The sequence below is a fragment of the Pecten maximus genome, chromosome 8, assembly GCF_902652985.1.
Source record: "Pecten maximus chromosome 8, xPecMax1.1, whole genome shotgun sequence".
In the NCBI taxonomy this organism is placed as follows: domain Eukaryota; kingdom Metazoa; phylum Mollusca; class Bivalvia; order Pectinida; family Pectinidae; genus Pecten; species Pecten maximus.
This window is the reverse complement of record NC_047022.1, coordinates 22670774-22686982: the sequence shown is the minus strand read 5'-3', so window position 1 is coordinate 22686982 and position 16209 is coordinate 22670774. Positions and strand designations below refer to the sequence as shown.

Below are 16209 nucleotides of genomic sequence, written 5' to 3'. Positions count from 1 at the left end.
TCCTATGGCTAGAAATCAGAATAAATGACATAAAGTAGGGGGGATACAAATCCTATGGCTATAAAAATAAGCTTAAATGACATAAATTAGGGGGGGATACAATTCCTACGGCTATAGAAAACAGATTAAATGACATAAAGTAGGGGGGGGGGGGGATACAAATCCTACGGCTATAGAAATCAGCTTAAATGACATAAAGTAGGGGGGATACAATTCCTATGGCTATAGAAATCAACTTAAATGACATAAAGTAGGGGGGGGGGGGGGGGGGGGGGGGGGGGGGGGGATACAAATCCTATGGCTATAGAAATCAGCCTAAATGACAAAGTAGGGATACAAATCCTATGGCTAGAAATCAGAATAAATGACATAAAGTAGGGGGGATACAAATCCTATGGCTATAGAAATAAGCTTAACTGACATAAAGTAGGGGGGATACAATTCCTACAGCTATAGAAATAAGCCTTATAATGACATAAAGTAGGGGGGATACAAATCCTATGGCTATAAAAATAAGCTTAAATGACAAAAATTAGGAGGGATACAATTCCTACGGCTATAGAAATCAACCTAAATGACATAAAGCTGGGGGGATACAATTCCTACGGCTATAGAAATCAGCTTAAATGACATAAAGTAGGGGGGATACAAATCCTATGGCTATAAAAATAAGCTTAAATGACATAAATTAGGGGGGATACAATTCCTACGGCTATAGAAAACAGATTAAATGACATAAAGTAGGGGGGGGGGGGGATACAAATCCTACGGCTATAGAAATAAGATTAAATGACATAAAGTAGGGGGGATACAAATCCTATGGCTATAAAAATCAGTTTCAATGACATAAAGTAGGGGGGATACAAATCCTATGGCTATAGAAATCAACTTAAATGACATAAAGTTGGGGGGATACAAATCCTATGGCTATAAAAATATGCTTAAATGACAAAAATTAGGAGGGATACAATTCCTACGGCTATAGAAATCAACCTAAATGACATAAAGCTGGGGGGATACAATTCCTACGGCTATAGAAATCAGCTTAAATGACATAAAGTAGGGGGGATATAAATCCTATGGCTATAAAAATAAGCTTAAATGACATAAATTAGGGGGGGATACAATTCCTACGGCTATAGAAAACAGATTAAATGACATAAAGTAGGGGGGGGGGGGGGGGGGGGATACAAATCCTACGGCTATAGAAATCAGCTTAAATGACATAAAGTAGGGGGGATACAATTCCTATGGCTATAGAAATCAACTTAAATGACATAAAGTAGGGGGGGGGGGGGGGGGGGGGGGGGGGGATACAAATCCTATGGCTATAGAAATCAGCCTAAATGACATAAAGTAGGGATACAAATCCTATGGCTAGAAATCAGAATAAATGACATAAAGTAGGGGGGATACAAATCCTATGGCTATAGAAATAAGCTTAACTGACATAAAGTAGGGGGGATACAATTCCTACAGCTATAGAAATAAGCCTTATAATGACATAAAGTAGGGGGGATACAAATCCTATGGCTATAAAAATAAGCTTAAATGACAAAAATTAGGAGGGATACAATTCCTACGGCTATAGAAATCAACCTAAATGACATAAAGCTGGGGGATACAATTCCTACGGCTATAGAAATCAGCTTAAATGACATAAAGTAGGGGGGATACAAATCCTATGGCTATAAAAATAAGCTTAAATGACATAAATTAGGGGGGATACAATTCCTACGGCTATAGAAAACAGATTAAATGACATAAAGTAGGGGGGGGGGGATACAAATCCTACGGCTATAGAAATAAGATTAAATGACATAAAGTAGGGGGGATACAATTCCTATGGCTATAGAAATCAGTTTCAATGACATAAAGTAGGGGGGATACAAATCCTATGGCTATAAAAATCAGCCAAAATGACATAAAGTAGGGGGGATACAAATCCTATGGCTAGAAATCAGATTAAATGACATAAAGTAGGGGGGATACAAATCCTATGGCTATAAAAATCAGTTTCAATGACATAAAGTAGGGGGGATACAAATCCTATGGCTATAGAAATCAACTTAAATGACATAAAGTTGGGGGGATACAAATCCTATGGCTATAGAAATCAGCTTAACTGACATAAAGTAGGGGGGATACAAATCCTACGGCTATAGAAATGAACCAATATGACATAAAGTAGGGGGGGATACAAATCCTATGGCTATAGAAATCAGCCTAAATGTCATAAAGTAGGGATAGAAATCCTATGGCTAGAAATCAGAATAAATGACATAACGTAGGGGGGATACCAATCCTATGGCTATAAAAGTAAGTTTCAATGACATAAAGTAGGGGGATACAAATCCTGTGGCTATAGAAATCAGCCTAAATGACATAAAGTTGGGGTGATACAAATTCTAATAAAATATTGATTAGGTTGAATATTATTAAAATTATTATTAACTGTATGTATTCAGACACACTTATTCATTCACATATATGTTGATAAAATCTTTGTTCTATCTGATGATTGTCTGATTGAAAACAATAAACTATTCCAGTTGAAGAAGACAGAAATCAGCTGTTAATGCAGTTTTTGATGATTTCTGTTCCTATCACCGACTTTTCAAGTATTTTTTTCTAGATAAATTCAACAGTCAGCACAATGTAACAAATAAAGTGTGCAATGTATGTTTAACTTTGATTCTGATGAAATTGTTGAGTACGATCCTAACGAACGAAGTAATACTTAAAGAAAAAGAAAAACTTGATAACATATATCTTTATCACTATTTCATATTGCATCTATATGCAATTCTTCAGAATATGAACATTTTTAACAATTTTGGATAGAACATATATTTGTGTCATTTGAAAATGTCCTAAATACATAATAACAAGTCAATTCTTTAATTCACTAGAAATGAAACTCAAAATTTAAAGTAATGATCACTTGAGTGATTTAAAATCTCACATCTTTATACAGCACATAGATCATGATTCATTTCCTCTTCTAGTGGGACCCTGAAGAAAATCTGTGATTTGGTTGATGAATTCAAAGTTCATGTTGGTTGTTTTAGGTTCTTTTTAAGAATGACTTAATGATATATTCTTTTACCCCACTCCAACATCTACATAGGTGAACAGGTGATAGGTAATAATGATTACCTGGTAAAACAACACTGTCAACTATGACAGATATTCCCTGGGGCCATCTAACAGGTTTACCTTTCCCCAGGTGACACGTACAGGGCAGACTTTATATTCAGTATAAGTTTCAATTATTACTGCTTCAGTGACTATATCAGGGTTGATCAACAATTCAAATGATTTTTAACAGTTTTGAAATAATTCATCAATTTTATTGAATAGTGAAAGAGAAAAAAAAAATGAAATTATCTGATAATACTTTATTGTCCAACCTTTTAAAGCAGTTAAACGGTAAAAAAAACATTTCCAAAATTCTTACATTGTTACCGTATGATAAATTTAGGGGGGGGGATACAATTCCTATGGGGGGGGATACTTATCCTATGGCCATTTATTGTATCCGGATACTTATCCTATGGCCATATATTGTACCCGGATACTAATCCTATGGCCTGTTTTAGTATCCGGGTACTTATCCTATGGGGGATACAAATCCCACATGACACCGGATTACTTTCAATGTCCCCAGCGATCAAGACAGCCATAATAATCACCACCACAAAATAAATCACAGGTACTCCTCTTAGACCATCACAGACGAGATTTGACGCGCTATATTTAACTCGCACTGCCGCAGACCTTTCCACCACAGAAACTACCAATTCTCCTCCTCCAACTAGTTAAAGTGTCCCCCATTTAGGTATGAACTTCGAGTAACACGTTTGCAAAGTCTCAGAGTAGTATTTACATCGATAAAACCACTTTACATTTTTGAAATAAGCAAAAATGTCTCAGCGCTATCTCGCACGTCTTCACACCAATTTGATTTATCTATCTACATCTATATTTTTTTTAGATTTTTGTCAATGTATTTGATTTAACAGAATTACCTTCAAACATGACGTTTTTGCTTTGTTTTTCTCTGCTGAATACAATTACATTGATCTGGTTACCTTTCACTTAAGCATCCATGTAAATTACTATATATTTTTTTGTATATCAATATATATACATATCATTATTTAGACTTCCCTGAAAGTTCACATGAACACAGTCAGCTTACCTGGTTTGCGTTTACAGAGGTAATAAGCGAGACGATCAGTTAGTTCATACTGGCATTCTATTAGTCTATCAGCTAAATCTTTATGTCCTTCCGACCTGTAAATTAAAGACAATATGTTATCAACGGCACCAATATACGAATCTATGAGAGAAAAACGGCACCAATCTATGAGAGAAAAACGGCACCGATATACCAATCTAAGAGAGAAAAACGGCACCAATATACCAATCTAGGATAGAAAGACAGCACCAATATACTAATCTAGGAGAAAACTAGAAAATGTCTGTAAAACATAAAATGCCCCTGCTACCACATGACACCCCAAAACACAGTTTGGTGAGGATTGCATCAGCAGTTCCTGAGATTAGCTAGTTAGATTGCATAGGGATGGGACGGGATGGGACGTGACGTGGCGCGAAGTAACGCGATGGGATGGGATGGCACGGGATGGGACGGGATGGGACGTGACATGGTGTGAAGTAATGGGATGGGATGTGATGTGGTGCGAAGTAACGGGATGGGATGTGATGTGGTGCGAAGTAACGGGATGGGATGGGATGAGACGTGACATGGATAACAACCCTGCTGCCACTCGACGGCTTGAAGCAGTTTGGTGAGGATTGCATCAGCAATTCCTGAGATTAGTTTGCTATATTACAACAGGACGAGACAGACATGTGTACCACACCATATAGGCATTAATATACCATTCTATGAGAGAAGTCTTTTTATCTCTGCATCCTTAAGAAACAAGATAAGGAGTCAATGACACATACATACCATTGATTTGTTTAAAAGTAGACTTGTTTTCAATTTACTAGTGGGGTGACACCTAAAGGAGTGTCACAGAAAGAATGAAGTGTAGTGAGGGACGATAACTCTGGTTGAGCACGAAAGACAGATAAAAATAAATGCTGAAGATGATATAGAAATGTCCGTCTTGAGTTCAGAGGTTCCATGCACGAGTCATGGTTTACATTAAAATAATTCAATGTCAATATTTCGACCAATAAGAAGCCTCAGCGTGGTTCTATGGCAAGAGAACCCGTGAGGTTGAATTTGCATCTAAAATTTTACCACCTGAATTCCCCCATGTGGTTCCTATGGCAATGAATCCCATGTGGTTGAATTCGAATTCCCCTATTTACCATTTTGCATCCAAATCCAATTTCTAAACTTCGACCATTCAGAAGCCTTGATATGGCAATGATACCCATGCAATGGAATATGCAGTCCCCTAATACCCTTATATATCAAATACCAATTGTAATCGAAATCAAACAATATCTAAATTTTCACTAGTCAGAGGCAAGTAAGTCTGTGGCGGCCATCTTGGTAGACCGATCAGAAAATAAAGCGTCATGCAGTTGCACACCCCATAATCTTGAAGAACACCTGTGTCAAGTTTTTTTTAAGTGGGGGATTTAATAAAGTATTGGTTATCTTATAACACTGGTAACCCCCAAAACCTTTATTTCCCTTCCTTTAGCATTAATACCTTCATTTGCACTTCATTTCCTCATTTTCACTTAATACATTTGTATCCTCACTTGCACTTAATGTATTCGCGGGACATTTAAAACTCTCAATTACGTTTAGATATTAATACTGGCGCGAGGAAATTGAAGGTTTGGGGGTTACCACTGTAATAATTTTCACAATTCTTCAGTTTTATGAGACAGCAATTGGCATCTATCCAAGCATACGTTGTAGTCATCCACTATTTTAAGGAGACCCAGCCTCAAAACGATCCTGATTGCAATATATATACACGTGGTGATAAAACAAGCAAACAAACAAACCTAAGTTCATCTTAGTAACAGATGTATTTGCGGTATTCTAATCGATAAATAGTGACATATACCATCAAAGGTAAAAAAAATGTCATGCATATCATATGATGTCAAAATCAAGGCTCCTAATGTGTTGTTCATACTGACAATAACTTCCACAAGTGTACACACAACCTTAAACATCACTTCTGGTCTGAACATGATATTGGGACAGAGATCACAATTAACTTCGATATATTTTATGGAGATAGCTGTCAATATTCATATATAACCAAAGTGTAGATTATTTACATCTGGGTCAGGGTTAGAGGTCAAATCTACATCCAAAAATGTGTTAACGACTGGTGCAACTCGATCGGCCAATCAGCCGGTGTTTCACCTGATTCAAGTCCCTGTGGAGAATATGTTTCCCTGGTTTGTAGCTGTTTTCCCGAGTAAATAACACATGAAACGGGTACTTTATATACCATACGAGGATAAATAGTGTGTTGAGATTTAGAAAATCACAAATACACACTGTTACTGAAAATAGAATGACGTAGGATTCTGGGTGTAAAAAGGCGGGAATTCTTCCCCAGTGCAGTGTAAATGTCTGGCTTACTGTCTTTCGATTATACGTACCCGTGTGCCCTTAGCGGAAACTGTTGCATCACGGACATGATAAACTTAATGTACCATATATGTCAAAACAAGATTAATCCTGTCTTTGGGATGGAGATATTTGTGAAAAATATGTAAAAAAAAAAAAAAAAAAAATGTGCTGAGAATTGTGTCGTTTGTATTTTCTGATATTGTAAAATTGTAAGAAATATAGGCAGTGACAGCAAAATACAACCAGCTCACCGAGCGCTACAAGTTCACCCAGACAAGCAGAACAGACGTAGTAACGTCACTTGTGACGTACGTCCGTACATGTAATAGACTCTCCGAAATGTGTGACCTCGCGGTACATAGTACCTATGTTTAAAACCGTATTGTGACCGTTCTCTGATAGATATAGAAAAACTAAAGATACTGTTTTCTTCGGAATTACATGTACTTGTGATGTGTGGAGTTTCAATAAGATGGCTTTATGCGTTAATTCTCTAGGCCGAGTTGTGCAGAAACCAGCAGTCAAAGGGTCGATTTTGGCGTGTTTGTACTCAAAATATCTCCATAACTAGATTATTCCTAGATGTACGGGATATGCCTGGACATACATGTAGATCACACCGAGTCTTATAAGTGTGGAAAGTTTTATCAAAATGTATAGAGTCGCTTTTCAGTTAGCTCCAGAAAGTGGTCTGAATTAGCCGCATGTACTTTACGCTCCGTCCTTCAATACACTACATTCCACACATTCTTGTGACGTAACACTTGTGACGTAACATCCGCCACCTCTCGATAAAATACGACCCTTTTTCAAAACCCTATTGTGGCCTTTCTATGAAAGATATAGAAAAACTAAAGACACGCTTTTCTTCAGAACTATCTCTTCTTGTTATGTTTGGAGTTTCAGATTTTTGGATTGAAACGCTGATTTTTAAGGACCGGTTAAACAGAAGCTACCGGTCAAAGTGACGATTTTGGCATGTTTGACCCAAAATATCTCATAAATACGAATTTCCACAGGGATACCAAATACATCCAGACCTAGATCGAGCCGAGTTTTACAATGGTTCAAAAGACCATCAAAATTGTATGTGCCATTTTTTCCGCTCCCAAATCGCTACAATAGCCGGCAAAATAGGCGAATTAGCTCATACTATCATTACGTTCCGTAAGGAACGATAACGAGTTATCGTCCCTTACTACACTTCATTCTTTATGAACTTATTTTGTGGAAAACAAACAGACAAGTGTCTGAAAGGATCTCTCCCAACTGCTCTTTGTATTATTGTATACCCTTTCTCATACAGAATTTTATCAGATATGGACAAGTAGTGGTTATTAATAGTCCACCACATCAGGGTCAACATAGACTCCTACAAAACATGTCATCAATTTCACCTGTCAACCTTACTGAAATGTAACCTTCATGACTTACTTGAAGCACATTTTCCTACTGGTGTCATTTGCATGAACTTAAAGGCTTATATTTTACAATGTAAACAAACATGTTAAATAATGGTTTTCACATCTTCACAACTTTAAAATGCTCACAAATCAGTGTTCATATGAAAAGCCACTAATTATATATAAATAGAGCCCCACAAAATACATGATTTTACAGTAACTTAAACATTTAGCAGGATGTTGTATGTACCTTGCATGATCTATTGGAGTCTTGCCATTGGCATCATATGCCCCTGGGTCCGCCCCATATATGACTAGTAGCTCTCCCTGGAGAGGCTGCCCACTCTGGGCGGCAACATGTAGAGGACAATTTCCCTTCTCCTGTTAAACAAAAGAAAGAAATCACATGAACAAGTTATGATTTTTTTAATGATAACTTAATACAATAACTGTTGGTTATTTCATTTCTTGTGCAACAAAATTTACAAACATTTCAGTTACTGAAGCTTAGCATAATTCCATGTCCTACTCCTAGGAACACGATGAAGTCATTTAGGACAGCATTGCTGTAGTTACAAATCAAAGCAGATTAAAGGTTAAAAGTTTGTGAAACTCCCCACAATGATACTAGATAATTATAAGGACTTATCAAAACCGATTTCCACAAAACTAAGAAGCTGCAGTAACTCATTAGTAGTGGAGTTGGTAATACTCGTGAGGGATATAATTTCGCTAAACTGGCTGTCATCAAATATAGCAAGAATACCCAGCTGATATAAATATATACAAACAAATGCAAAAAAGTGTGTTATACTGCAGAACTCTTACACAGCGAGGCTGTACAATGTCTGCCAACTAAATCCAACTGGGGCCACTGCAAAGTATTAGCCGTGAAAGTAAACTCACATCAATAAATTGTTATTCGGTTGAATTCCATTTTATAGTTATTCCTTTTGCAAACATATGACATGTACATAATATCGTTATTGTAGTGACAAAGTGAAAGAAACTCTATCGTGACTGTGTATTGGCAAAACTACACCACACAACGAGTGTCAGAACTAAATACTGCATATATACATGGACATGTATTGACCAGTCTTTACATTAAACTTATGAGTGACAGAGCGAAGTTATAATGATGATGTAATGCTGACAAATATTAACCATAAATGACAACTCGCTTAATTTGAACACTCGGATAACCCAATTTTTTCTCATGATCCTGATGAGTTCAAGTTAATGACGGTTGTTGGAGTTAACGAAGTTCCAGTGTATACTTATAACTCCACCATAATTATATATATATATCTTTATCTATGATTAACCATGGTGCAAGTCAGAAAAACACTAGTCATTAAAGCAAAGAAACATTCAGTAGGTATACTTAATTTAGATGTATAAGAACGACAGTACAGGTGTTATGGACAAGACACATTATTCCAAGGGAGTTAATCCTGGTTGAATTTCAGGAAATCATTTATTGGTTTTCCAATCGGATCACAAACTGTGATTCCTCAACTCAACCGAGCTAAGTTGAACAAAGTTCCATACCCCTCTCATTGCCTCTTGTCCTTACACTGTGACAATGGAACACTTACCGGATGGAAGTAGTTCGGGTCGGTACACTGTGACAATGGAATACTTACCGGGTCGGTACACTGTGACAATGGAACACTTACCTGATGGAAGCAGTTCGGGTCGGTACACTGTGACAATGGAACACTTACCGGATGGAAGTAGTTTGGGTGGGCACACTGTGACAATGGAACACTTACCGGGTCGGCACACTGTGACAATGGAACACTTACCGGGTCGGCACACTGTGACAATGGAACACTTACCGCGTGGAAGTAGTTCGGGTCGGCACACTGTGACAATGGAACACTTACCGCGTGGAAGTAGTTCGGGTCGGTACACTGTGACAATGGAACACTTACCGGATGGAAGTAGTTCGGGGCGGCACACTGTGACAATGGAACACTTACCAGATGGAAGTAGTTCGGGTCGGTACACTGTGACAATGGAACACTTACCAGATGGAAGTAGTTCGGGTCGGTACACTGTGACAATGGAACACTTACCGGGTCGGTACACTGTGACAATGGAACACTTACCGGATGGAAGTAGTTTGCGTCGGTACACTGTGACAATGGAACACTTACCGCGTGGAAGTAGTTCAGGTCGGTACACTGTGACAATGGAACACTTACCGGATGGAAGTAGTTCGGGTCGGCACACTGTGACAATGGAACACTTACCAGGTCGGCACACTGTGACAATGGAACACTTACGGGGTCGGCACACTGTGACAATGGAACACTTACCAGATGGAAGTAGTTCGGGTCGGCACACTGTGACAATGGAACACTTACCGGGTCGGCACACTGTGACAATGGAACACTTACCGGGTCGGCACACTGTGACAATGGAATACTTACCGGATGGAAGTAGTTCGGGTCGGCACACTGTGACAATGGAACACTTACCGGGTCGGTACACTGTGACAATGGAACACTTACCGGGTCGGCACACTGTGACAATGGAATACTTACCGGATGGAAGTAGTTCGGGTCGGCACACTGTGACAATGGAATACTTACCGGATGGAAGTAGTTCGGGTCGGCACACTGTGACAATGGAATACTTACCGGATGGAAGTAGTTCGGGTCGGTACACTGTGACAATGGAATACTTACCGGATGGAAGTAGTTCGGGTCGGTACACTGTGACAATGGAATACTTACCGGATGGAAGTAGTTTGGGTCGGCACACTGTGACAATGGAATACTTACCGGATGGAAGTAGTTCGGGTCGGTACACTGTGACAATGGAACACTTACGGATGGAAGTAGTTCGGGTCGGCACACTGTGACAATGGAACACTTACCGGGTCGGTACACTGTGACAATGGAATACTTACCTGATGGAAGTAGTTCGGGTCGGCACACTGTGACAATGGAACACTTACCAGGTCGGCACACTGTGACAATGGAATACTTACCTGATGGAAGTAGTTCGGGTCGGCACACTGTGACAATGGAACACTTACCGGGTCGGTACACTGTGACAATGGACACTTACCTGATGGAAGTAGTTTGGGTCGGTACACTGTGAAAATGGAATACTTACCGGATGGAAGTAGTTCAGGTAGGTACACTGTGACAATGGAATACTTACCGGGTCGGCACACTGTGACAATGGAACACTTACCGGGTCGGCACACTGTGACAATGGAACACTTACCGGGTCGTACACTGTGACAATGGAATACTTACCGGATGGAAGTAGTTCAGGTAGGTACATTGTGACAATGGAATACTTACCGGGTCGGCACACTGTGACAATGGAACACTTACCGGGTCGGCACACTGTGACAATGGAACACTTTCCGGATGGAAGTAGTTCGGGTCGGTACACTAAAACAATGGAACACTTACCGGATGGAAGTAGTTCGGGTCGGCTCCTTTAGATAGAAGTCTGAGGCAGGTCTCCAGGTTGTTTGTTCGTACGCATGAATGAAGTTGCTGTAACAGACAAAACAATGATTTATACATTTTTTTTGTAAACAGAAGCTGGTGACTACCTCACTGAACAACACAAGGGAGGTTCTGTCACATGCTTCCGGGAGTGATTAAGGTAACAAATGTCTTGCTTGAGGACACAACCATTTCAGCACAGGATGGTACGACATGAGCTATCTCAGCCTCCTCTTATAAATTAGTTACCATTGTCAGACCGCTATAACTATGTCAGCCTCCTCTTATAAATTAGTTACCATTGCCAGACTGGTATAACTTACTCGGCCTCCTCTTATAAATTAGTTACCATTGTCAGACTGCTATAACTTACTCGGCCTCCTCTTATAAATTAGTTACCATTGTCAGACTGCTATAACTTACTCGGCCTCCTCTTATAAATTAGTTACCATTGTCAGACTGGTATAACTATGTCGACCTCCTCTTATAAATTAGTTACCATTGCCAGACTACTATAACTTACTCGGCCTCCTCTTATAAATTAGTTACCATTGTCAGACTGCTATAACTTACTCAGCCTCCTCTTATAAATTAGTTACCATTGTCAGACTGCTATAACTTACTCGGCCTCCTCTTATAAATTAGTTACCATTGTCAGACTGCTATAATTTACTCGGCCTCCTCTTATAAATTAGTTACCATTGTCAGACTGCTATAACTTACTCGGCCTCCTCTTATAAATTAGTTACCATTGTCAGACTGCTATAACTATGTCAGCCTCCTCTTATAAATTAGTTACCATTGTCAGACTGTTATAACTTACTCGGCCTCCTCTTATAAATTAGTTACCATTGTCAGACCGCTATAACTATGTCAGCCTCCTCTTATAAATTAGTTACCATTGTCAGACTGCTATAACTATGTCAGCCTCCTCTTATAAATTAGTTACCATTGTCAGACTGCTATAACTTACTCGGCCTCCTCTTATAAATTAGTTACCATTGTCAGACTGCTATAACTATGTCAGCCTCCTCTTATAAATTAGTTACCATTGTCAGACTGCTATAACTTACTCGACCTCCTCTTATAAATTAGTTACCATTGTCAGACTGCTATAACTTACTCGGCCTCCTCTTATAAATTAGTTACCATTGTCAGACTGCTATAACTTACTCGGCCTCCTCTTATAAATTAGTTACCATTGTCAGACTGCTATAACTTACTCGGCCTCCTCTTATAAATTAGTTACCATTGTCAGACTGCTATAACTATGTCAGCCTCCTCTTATAAATTAGTTACCATTGTCAGACTGCTATAATTTACTCGGCCTCCTCTTATAAATTAGTTACCATTGTCAGACTGCTATAACTATGTCAGCCTCCTCTTATAAATTAGTTACCATTGTCAGACTGCTATAATTTACTCTGCCTCCTCTTATAAATTAGTTACCATTGCCAGACTGCTATAACTTACTCGGCCTCCTCTTATAAATTAGTTACCATTGTCAGACTACTATAACTTACTCGGCCTCCTCTTATAAATTAGTTACCATTGTCAGACTGCTATAATTTACTCGGCCTCCTCTTATAAATTAGTTACCATTGTCAGACTGTTATAACTTACTCGGCCTCCTCTTATAAATTAGTTACCATTGTCAGACTGTTATAACTTACTCGGCCTCCTCTTATAAATTAGTTACCATTGTCAGACTGTTATAACTTACTCGGCCTCCTCTTATAAATTAGTTACCATTGTCAGACTACTATAACTTACTCGGCCTCCTCTTATAAATTAGTTACCATTGTCAGACTGCTATAACTTACTCGGCCTCCTCTTATAAATTAGTTACCATTGTCAGACTGTTATAACTTACTCGGCCTCCTCTTATAAATTAGTTACCATTGTCAGACTGCTATAACTTACTCGGCCTCCTCTTATAAATTAGTTACCATTGTCAGACTACTATAACTTACTCGGCCTCCTCTTATAAATTAGTTACCATTGTCAGACTGCTATAACGATGTCAGCCTCCTCTTATAAATTAGTTACCATTGCCAGACTGGTATAACTATGTCAGCCTCCTCTTATAAATTAGTTACCATTGTCAGACTGTTATAACTTACTCAGCCTCCTCTTATAAATTAGTTACCATTGTCAGACTGCTATAACTATGTCAGCCTCCTCTTATAAATTAGTTACCATTGTCAGACTGCTATAACTTACTCGGCCTCCTCTTATAAATTAGTTACCATTGTCAGACTGCTATAACTTACTCGGCCTCCTCTTATAAATTAGTTACCATTGTCAGACTGCTATAACTATGTCAGCCTCCTCTTATAAATTAGTTACCATTGTCAGACTGCTATAACTATGTCAGCCTCCTCTTATAAATTAGTTACCATTGTCAGACTGCTATAACTTACTCGGCCTCCTCTTATAAATTAGTTACCACTGTCAGACTGCTATAACTTACTCGGCCTCCTCTTATAAATTAGTTACCATTGTCAGACTGCTATAACTATGTCGGCCTCCTCTTATAAATTAGTTACCATTGTCAGACTGCTATAACTTACTCGGCCTCCTCTTATAAATTAGTTACCATTGTCAGACTGGTATAACTATGTCAGCCTCCTCTTATAAATTAGTTACCATTGTCAGACTGCTATAACTATGTCGGCCTCCTCTTATAAATTAGTTACCATTGTCAGACTGCTATAACTTACTCGGCCTCCTCTTATAAATTAGTTACCATTGTCAGACTGCTATAACTTACTCGGCCTCCTCTTATAAATTAGTTACCATTGTCAGACTGTTATAACTTACTCGGCCTCCTCTTATAAATTAGTTACCATTGTCAGACTGCTATAACTTACTCGGCCACCTCTTATAAATTAGTTACCATTGTCAGACTGCTACAACTTACTCGGCCTCCTCTTATAAATTAGTTACCATTGTCAGACTGCTATAACTTACTCGGCCTCCTCTTATAAATTAGTTACCATTGTCAGACTGCTATAACTTACTCGGCCTCCTCTTATAAATTAGTTACCATTGTCAGACTGCTATAACTTACTTGGCCTCCTCTTATAAATTAGTTACCATTGTCAGACTGCTATAACTTACTCGGCCTCCTCTTATAAATTAGTTACCATTGTCAGACTGCTATAACTTACTCAGCCTCCTCTTATAAATTAGTTACCATTGTCAGACTGCTATAACTTACTTGGCCTCCTCTTATAAATTAGTTACCATTGTCAGACTGCTATAACTTACTTGGCCTCCTCTTATAAATTAGTTACCATTGTCAGACTGCTATAACTTACTCGGCCTCCTCTTATAAATTAGTTACCATTGTCAGACTGCTATAACTATGTCAGCCTCCTCTTATAAATTAGTTACCATTGTCAGACTGCTATAACTTACTCGGCCTCCTCTTATAAATTAGTTACCATTGTCAGACTGCTATAACTTACTTGGCCTCCTCTTATAAATTAGTTACCATTGTCAGACTGCTATAACTTACTCGGCCTCCTCTTATAAATTAGTTACCATTGTCAGACTGCTATAACTATGTCAGCCTCCTCTTATAAATTAGTTACCATTGTCAGACTGTTATAACTTACTCGGCCTCCTCTTATAAATTAGTTACCATTGTCAGACCGCTATAACTATGTCAGCCTCCTCTTATAAATTAGTTACCATTGTCAGACTGCTATAACTATGTCAGCCTCCTCTTATAAATTAGTTACCATTGTCAGACTGCTATAACTTACTCGGCCTCCTCTTATAAATTAGTTACCATTGTCAGACCGCTATAACTATGTCAGCCTCCTCTTATAAATTAGTTACCATTGTCAGACTGCTATAACTATGTCAGCCTCCTCTTATAAATTAGTTACCATTGTCAGACTGCTATAACTTACTTGGCCTCCTCTTATAAATTAGTTACCATTGCCAGACTGCTATAACTTACTCGGCCTCCTCTTATAAATTAGTTACCATTGTCAGACTGCTATAATTTACTCGGCCTCCTCTTATAAATTAGTTACCATTGTCAGACTGCTATAACTTACTCGGCCTCCTCTTATAAATTAGTTACCATTGTCAGACTGCTATAACTTACTCGGCCTCCTCTTATAAATTAGTTACCATTGTCAGACTGCTATAACTTACTTGGCCTCCTCTTATAAATTAGTTACCATTGTCAGACTGCTATAACTATGTCGGCCTCCTCTTATAGATTAGTTACCATTATCAGACTGCTATAACTTACTCGGCCTCCTCTTATAAATTAGTTACCATTGTCAGACTGCTATAACTTACTCGGCCTCCTCTTATAAATTAGTTACCATTGTCAGACTGCTATAACTTACTCGGCCTCCTCTTATAAATTAGTTACCATTGCCAGACTGCTATAACTATGCCAGCCTCCTCTTATAAATTAGTTACCATTGTCAGACTGCTATAACTTACTCGGCCTCCTCTTATAAATTAGTTACCATTGTCAGACTGCTATAACTATGTCAGCCTCCTCTTATAAATTAGTTACCATTGTCAGACTGCTATAATTTACTCGGCCTCCTCTTATAAATTAGTTACCATTGTCAGACTGCTATAACTTACTTGGCCTCCTCTTATAAATTAGTTACCATTGCCAGACTACTATAACTTACTCGGCCTCCTCTTATAAATTAGTTACCATTGCCAGACTGCTATAACTTACTCGGCCTCCTCTTAT

At 38.5% G+C, this 16209-nt stretch overlaps 1 protein-coding gene across 3 annotated transcripts in view; it reads right to left on the bottom strand.

Moving 5' to 3' along the window:
* The window catches only part of LOC117332806 (ARF GTPase-activating protein GIT2-like), a 100873-nt gene that overhangs the window by 50188 nt on the left and 34476 nt on the right, over positions 1 to 16209 (bottom strand). For all 3 annotated transcript variants that reach the window (XM_033891850.1, XM_033891852.1, XM_033891853.1), the window contains exons 5-7: positions 11433 to 11519; positions 8243 to 8373; positions 4205 to 4299 (exon numbers count right to left, since the gene is read on the bottom strand). In XM_033891850.1, coding sequence (XP_033747741.1) covers positions 4205 to 4299; positions 8243 to 8373; positions 11433 to 11519 — 313 coding nt within the window. The remainder of the gene's footprint in view (positions 1 to 4204; positions 4300 to 8242; positions 8374 to 11432; positions 11520 to 16209) is intronic.